The 7800-nt window shown below is 39.0% G+C and overlaps 1 protein-coding gene across 1 annotated transcript in view; it reads left to right on the forward strand.

The window, feature by feature from the left end:
• Positions 1-7800, forward strand: part of Phex (phosphate regulating endopeptidase homolog X-linked) — a 225613-nt gene that overhangs the window by 47585 nt on the left and 170228 nt on the right. Inside the window, exons 7-8 of the mRNA XM_028772694.1 lie at positions 3783-3851; positions 6596-6712. Of these exons, the coding sequence (XP_028628527.1) occupies positions 3783-3851; positions 6596-6712 (186 nt within the window). The remainder of the gene's footprint in view (positions 1-3782; positions 3852-6595; positions 6713-7800) is intronic.

The following is a 7800-nucleotide window of genomic DNA, read 5'->3' on the forward strand; positions in this document are numbered from 1 at the left end:
GTGTGTGTGTGTGTGTGTGTGTGTGTGTTTGAGGGATATAGAGAGATGATGTGAGTGAAGATGCTCGGAGCTGGAGTTGTAGGTAGTTTTGAGCCACCAACATGGATCCTGGGAACTGAATTGAATTTAGGTCTTCTAAAAAAGCAAAACACTATGTGCTCTTAACCACTGAGCTATCTCTCTATCTCACATATACATAATTAAAATAAAAAAGTCAACAGAAATAAAGAGTTAGATAACCATTACTTAAATCATCAAAGAGCCAATGGATTTAGGATCTATCAATAGCTACTAAGATGGTCAGGAGAACATTTGGGAAATTCACACAATGATGTCACTACAACTCAACTATCAATGAAAGCATTGTTAGAAATGAGAAAAACCGATATCGTATGCCTCCCGATATCAGTCAGGAGTAATACACCATCACCAAAAACATTGTGGCAAAAACACTGAAACAAAAAACCAAAACCCTTAAAACTAGTTTGAGTCCACCTTTAATGCCAATTTAGAGAAAGATAAGGGAAACAGAAGACCATGGTAACAGCTTGCCTTGCACACTTAGTATTCAATTACACTCGTCCCAGAAACACTGTCAATAATAGAATCCTTTCCAAATGTGAGGAGGCACTTGTGTACTTATTATTGCTTTCTTTTGCCAAGATGGCAGCTTGTTCTAAACTGAAGTGTTTAAGCACTGCTTGGCATTTGAGTGCAGCTCACATTGGCTTTTCTATCCCTGTTTGTACCAAACTATGTGAGTGAATGTTCACATATCTGAATTAACCTCCTCCCCAGAACTACAAAGATCTACAGTTTCCATAGTCATGAAATTGCATCTAGATATGTGTCTAGATATGACAGGAATAACTTTGCTCTGAGATCTGTGTGAAACCTAATGAACCCGACAGAAACATTTGTGGATTAGTGGCTTCCAAAATTCTACAACTTGTGTGTATGCATTGGCTGTTTTGTTAGTTTTAAGTTTTTAGGGGCCCATGAAAAGGTTCAGCAGGTAAAAGTGCTTTCTGACAAGCCTGGTGATGTGATAAGTTCAATGCATGTTACCCACTGGCTGGGAGGAGAGAACTCTTTTCTGTAAGTTGTCCTCTGACCTCCACATGTATACCATGCATGCTTGTGTACACACACACATTAATAAATTGTGTGTAAAACTATAATTGTTAAACACATATTTTGAAAACCACTTGTGTGATGATAAGAGTTGGCTTTGGTGTCAAGGATCTTGAAGTTTTCAGTTTAGATTTGTGAATTTCCTATCATCTATGTGTGTTAGTTCAACTCTCTTGAGTCTCATTTTTATTTATGGGCAAGGAAGATTAAATTATCATTTGCTTGTCATTGTTGCTATTTGGTTTAGATCACTTGAATTTTGTGAGTTTCTACAATAGATACTGGTCAACAATGGCATATGACAAAAGGCTCTCTTCTCTTGAAACATGGCCCATCAGCTGGCCAGGAGCATTTGAACAATGCTTTGTTTGAATTTGAGTAGTTGGCATGCCTGTTTGGCCTATGATTTGGTTGTAGACTCAGGCATTTTCCTTAGCCTAATATTTGACCTTGAACATTTACCCACTTTAGCATTAGATGAGCAAATCTCTGGCTATAGAAAGATGTACTCCTTTCAGTGGGCAGATATATCTCCATCCTCAAGATATTCAGGTTGATCCACACATTGGCCATTGGCAATGCTCTCTGTGTCAAGATGATAGAGATTTGATGTGGATTTCAATGGGAGATAAAATTACAAGAAACAACAGAAAGACAAGTTTTAAAGCATCACCTTGCTACATGTACTTCTTTTTCTTTTAGTTCTGGTGAGAGTAAGAATGAGGATTTAAGGGACTATGAAATAGTGGGATGTGTGGTCTCAAAAGACTGTTTGGATGGTCAGGGCTGTTCTAGTGTAAGATGACTCAAAGCCATTGCTATTCCATGGCCTGCATTTTTCTGGCTTTCAGCAAAACTCATGATTTTAATCAGAAATTCTCTTAGAAATGGAGTTTCTGTAGTTTTTTTTCCCTTTCCTATAGCATAATTTTCAGATGTTTCTCTTTGTATTATTTCTTCCTCTCTGAACAGTTTATTCTAATTGATATTGGAATATCAATTATAATTAGACAAAAATTATATCTTCAGTTCAATATATCTGATTTCATAAAATCACTAAAAAAAAAAAAATCCATAGCCCAGACTAGTTTTAAAAACACTCTGTAACCCACTCTGTAGCCCAAACTGATCTGAACTGCCAGTCCATGTACTTCTCAAGTGCTGGAATGGACATTTTCTTCTCTTTTGAAATGGAAACATTTATATCAATTGTAAATACAAGGACTTTTAAAAACCAGAAAATATGATGTACTTGTATGGATTTCTTGAGAAAGACTTTGCCTCAGGAGTTTGTGTGTTTCTATTGAAATTTAGTTGACTGACCTTATTCAATCCATTACTAGTATATTTAAAATATTCTCTAGAAACCATAACAATCTGAAGGTTTATAAAAGGTCTGGTAACCTCAGTTGAATTATCCAAACTTTCACCTTACATAGGTTTAACCTCATTTCATGAGAAGAAGCTGTGACTTTCTTGATATTATTATCTGTGTATTTTCCTTTCTTCTGAGACTGAAGTTCACAATAGTCACTGAATGGTCCAAATTTAATTGAAAGCCAAAGCATCTTTTTTTAAAACTAAATTTATTGCTTTTTAATTATTGACTTTACATCCAGCTCACTAACTCCTCCTCCCCCATCACTACTTCCCGTAATCCTTCCCCCTTACCCCCTTCTCCTCTGAGTGGGTGGGGGCCCCCTGGTTATGCCCCCACCCTGGCACTTCAAGACATTGTGAGGCTAAGGCCAAAGCATCTTAATCAAAATATTTTGTTTTATGATTCTGGCTTACTTAATTTTTGGAAGAAACAATTGCTGTTTGGGAATTGCAGTAGGCTCAAGCCAAGATGGCTTGTGACTTTGTTGTTTTAGGCCAATTAGCAATATACACGGGCTACACGGACGTTTTGAATACACTTTGCTCACAAAAAACACCACCAGTATTCCCTTAAATTTTATAACAGCACCACCATAACTTGGCTTTTTTAGACTTTGCTGCATGTGAAAGAAATTTTCAGGGAAAACTATAATTTTACATAGATTTTACTTATGAAAAATGGATGAAAATACTTGAGATTAAAATCTGATTACTATTTGTGTTTTTTTCATCTATTCTTAACTATGCAGAGAAGATTCTAAAAGTCACAAAGTGTATTCAGAAATATCAGTTGGTTCTTTTTGAGTTAAAACAATCCATTCTTTTGAGATAGGGAGGTATAAAGTCTAATGCATCAGGCCCAAACAGATGAGCACAACAGTGATAATGCCTATTGGATCTGGTAAGAGAAGGTGGTTTTACTATGAGCTCTGTCCAGTCATGTGACCTTGGGAAAATAATAATTTCTTTGGCTTTTGCCAGATAACCTCTGATATCTCTTCCAACTCAAGTAGCCTTAAGACTCTTCAGTGTTGGTGAAATCTCAAAGACAGAAAGCACAAATCAGAAAAGAAGGGAGAGTCTCTATTATGTTAAGTCTATCAAAATGCCTATTTGCATGCAGTTCTGAATGGAGTAAACTTATTTCTTGTGATAGTGACACAAACTCAAAATATGGCTGGGCTGCCAATGAGCCTGTGACCCTTGTTAACATGGTACATAAGAATTTAAAAATGTCAATACCATGCTTTCTGGTTTTGTTTTAACAGCTGGACCAAGCAACACTCTCTCTAGCTGTGAGGGAAGACTTCCTGGATAACACTACTGAAGCCAAATCTGTAAGTTTTACTCATGTTCAAGTACATGTCTTGTCTGGCTACTCTTTGGTTCATCAATTGCTTTAAAATGCCTGCTTCTTTCCTGGAAATAAGCATCATAACTTTACTGAGCACATTCCCAGTACAGCAAGCAGAGACCTTGTGTTTAGGCAAGTAGTTTTCTCTCTCTCTCTCTCTCTCTCTCTCTCTCTCTCTCTCTCTCTCTCTTTCTCTCTCTCTCTCTCTCTCTTTCTCTCTTTCTCTCTTTCCCCATTTCGTTCCTTCCTCTTCTCTTCCCTCCCTCCCTCCCTCCCTCCTTCCCTTCTTTCTTTCCTTCCTTCCTTCCTTCCTTTATTTCGTTTTCTATGTTGGGGCTATAATTTATTTATTTACATCCCAAATACTTTTCCCCCTCCTGGTCCCTCCCTCACAGAGTCCTTCTCCCCCTCTGCTTCTCCTCTGAGAAGGTGGCCCTCCCTCTGGGTATTCCACTACTCTGGCATATCAAGTCTCTGCCAGATTAGGTACATCCTCTTTTACTGAAGGTATGTAATTTTCAACCTGTGGGTCATGACCCTTTTGGAGGTCACATGGCAGATTTCCTGCATATCAGATATTTACATTATGATTCATAACAGTAGCAAAATTAAAGTTATAAAGTAGTAATGAAATTTTATGACTGAAGGTCATTACAATGTGAGGAACTAACTGTATTAAGGGATCTTAGTGTTAGGAAGGTTGAGAACCACTGGTTTAGGCATACAATTCTACTTCCTTTTGTAGAAACAGGTTGTATAAATTGCCTGTTTATTGCCCTCATGAAGTAGCCAAGATATGAGCTAACAGTCAGTCCTCAGGAGTGTAAATCATTCACTACCATTTGCCAAACTGAAAAACATTCAAAGCTGTTCTGGCTTAAAATATAACCTTGGAAATATCATGAATGGTTGTAGTTAAATATCATGGCTCAAGCGATGGTGATTCTGATTTATCAGACAAGATAGGGGCTGGCACTCTATTTTTAGCATGTGCTTTGGGTTAATGTTGGGTAATGAGAAACAGAAAGGATTGATCAGGTTAGAATTCTAGACTTAGCTTGGAAACAGGGTAGTTTCCTGGACACTGGACAGGGCTAGTTCATTTTGACAATTTGAATTCACATTGAAAATTTTGTTAACTCTTCAAACAAGCCTCTCAAGTCACACCCAGGTTTCCTGAGTCTGTACTAATAACCTCTATATGGAGAATGCTTGCAAACTAGCCCAGATCTTAGGCATCTTTCAGGCAGAGGATACTCATTAAAGGAGATTGCCAAGTTTTCCTTCTTGAGTCAACCTTTTGCCAGACTAGGGAACCTTTGCTTCTGCTGTGGTCTCAGGAACCAGACTTAAGATCATCCCCTCTCCCTATAAATAGTTAATCCAAGTCCTTTACAAGGAATTATTTCTCCAAGCACCTGCCCTCCTTCCATCGCTACTGTCCTAGATCACACTTCTGTCCACTCTTGCCTTAACTACAACCATTATTCAGCTGTAACCACCGTAGCTTCAACAGACCTTTAGCATCACTTGGCAAATTCTGTGGCCACACCACGACCCCCAGTACGTCTTGCTCTCAAGATAGAGTGTAAATTCCTCTGAAGAAGTTCAAGGATTATTCATTGCTTGCTTTCAGCCTCTTTCTCCTAACTCACCTGTTTTTATTCTTCCTTCAACAGAAGGACCCTTCTCTTACTGTTCTCAAACCCCATGTCCCTCAAATGGAATGTCTCCAAGTTTTCTGAGCTGGAATCCTTTAATTCTTCAGCTTTCATGTATGTAGTGGCTTTATTATGAAACCTTTTTTTGCTTGCCTCATGTTATAGCTATTACATGTTTGTCTGCATCACTAGAGCGCACACTTATAAATAGATTCACACTTATATATAACAAATTATTTAGTTTTTTTATTTGTATGTCTTTCCCCATCATATACCCAGCTTGCCTAGCAAGCCACCTTGTGTACTGAGCTAGCTGAACACTTTTTCAGTCGACTTGGGAAGGGCAAAACATTCTCTCCAATTAAGGCTATTAGTAAGGCTTGCTGACTGAATTTCATTTATTAAAAGGCTGGCTATCTACCAGGAAACATATAGGTCTTAAGGTCAGCCACACAGTAAGAATAGCTTGCAGGGTCATGGTGTACCTTAGAGATGAAACTATATTTGATAGTTTCTTATTATCATTTCTCCTTCCCCCACCTGAGCCAGGGATGAGAACTCTCTGGAAACTGAAACTGAAAAGACACAGGACTCCAATCACTGTAATCATCTTTTTTATTTCTTAGTAAATGGAGCTGGATTGGAATAAATCACACTTCGCATTAGTGTTCATGGATCAGGTCCTCGGCTTTTAGAAACAGTTCTTTCCCATTACTTTATTAAAGCATCACTTGCCTGGGAAGGAGACACCTGACCTTTACCTTTCTATTCTGGACTCATTTGGAGATGTTTCTTTTATCCATAATATCACCAGTTACCAGAAAACTAGTTTGCTTGGTGTTTGATGCCTGTCACAGAAATAGTACCCATGCACTCATCACTCTTATTTTTCCTCTCAAAGTGGCAGGTAGGTGGTTGGCATTGCATAATGCTGGTTTCATACTCTGAGTACAAAGTGAAAATGAAGAAAGCTGATTTCCACCTACTGTTTCTGCTCTTCCACATCTCTAAACCATACTTCCTACCAGGCTGTTGTCATGGACACTTGCTTCTTTATCTCCTACAGTATCGGGATGCCCTTTACAAATTCATGGTGGACACTGCTGTGCTTTTAGGCGCTAATAGCTCTCGAGCTGAACATGACATGAAGTCAGTGCTTAGACTGGAAATTAAGATAGCTGAGGTAAGTCTTAGTTGCAAACCCTTTTCTTTTCTTCCCCCACCCTGTCCTTTTACTTTTCCTTACTTTGTAAACAACACACACTGAATGAAAATATAAATTGCAAACAATGGTAACTTTCTGTGCCATTGTCCTTTCTACTCAAGGTAATAGTAGTATCCTCTTTGGGAGGTAAAAAGAACCATGGCAAGAATTAAGAGCTCCTCATTTGTTCCACTTATCTGGTTTAAGCCTATTCAGTGTCTATGTGCTATGCCACTGTGGTCAGAGAATGTCAGCAAGGAAACCTGCTTTCACAGAGAAATTCTCGTATGGCCCAAATAGAAGACAGATGTTCAATAAATATTGAAAGTTGGGCTTCCCTTTTTTGTGGCGCTGGAGGTTGAATGCAGGGCTTCATACACGCTTAGTATGCACACTACCACTAAGCTATGCTCCCAGTCCTGGAGGGTAATTTGAATCCAACCTACTTTTTTGTATCATTCCTACTCAGAGTGCCTCTGATAAAATTTGAGCTCAGAGAAATTTATCAATATGGGATATGAAGTTTGATGCAGGAAACTGTAGAGGATACTCTTTAAACTGCAGAGCTGCCTTGCTAGTGCTACTTTGTAGTTAACTTTCTTTACTTTTATATTTCTTCATTTTTTGGAAACAAAGTGTTAGTATGTAGCCCCAGCTTTCCTAGAACTCCCTGGGTAGAAAAGGATGGCCTGGAATTCATAGGTATTTACTTGCCTCTGCCTCCTAGAGTTCGGGTATTAAAGGTGTGTGCCACCACAGCCAGTGGTGCTTGGCCTTACATTCCCTTGGTTTTTTTTTTTTTTTTATTGGATGATTTATTTACATTTCCTATGTTGTCCCCTTACCCCATCCCCCACCACCCCCTCGGAACCCCCAATCCCCTCGCCCCTCCTCCTTCTTCTCTGTGGATGAAACCTCTATCTACACCCCCCCACTCCCACCTCCCCACCCTCAAAATTCCCACCCCCTGGGGCATCCAGCCTTCATGAGGTCAAGGTTCTCTTCTTCCACCTATGCCCAGCAGGGCCCTCCACTTTTACATATTCAGCTGAAGCCCTAGATCCCCC

Source organism: Grammomys surdaster, unplaced genomic scaffold, assembly GCF_004785775.1.
Source record: "Grammomys surdaster isolate TR1022 unplaced genomic scaffold, NIH_TR_1.0 217, whole genome shotgun sequence".
NCBI classification, from domain to species: Eukaryota; Metazoa; Chordata; class Mammalia; order Rodentia; family Muridae; genus Grammomys; species Grammomys surdaster.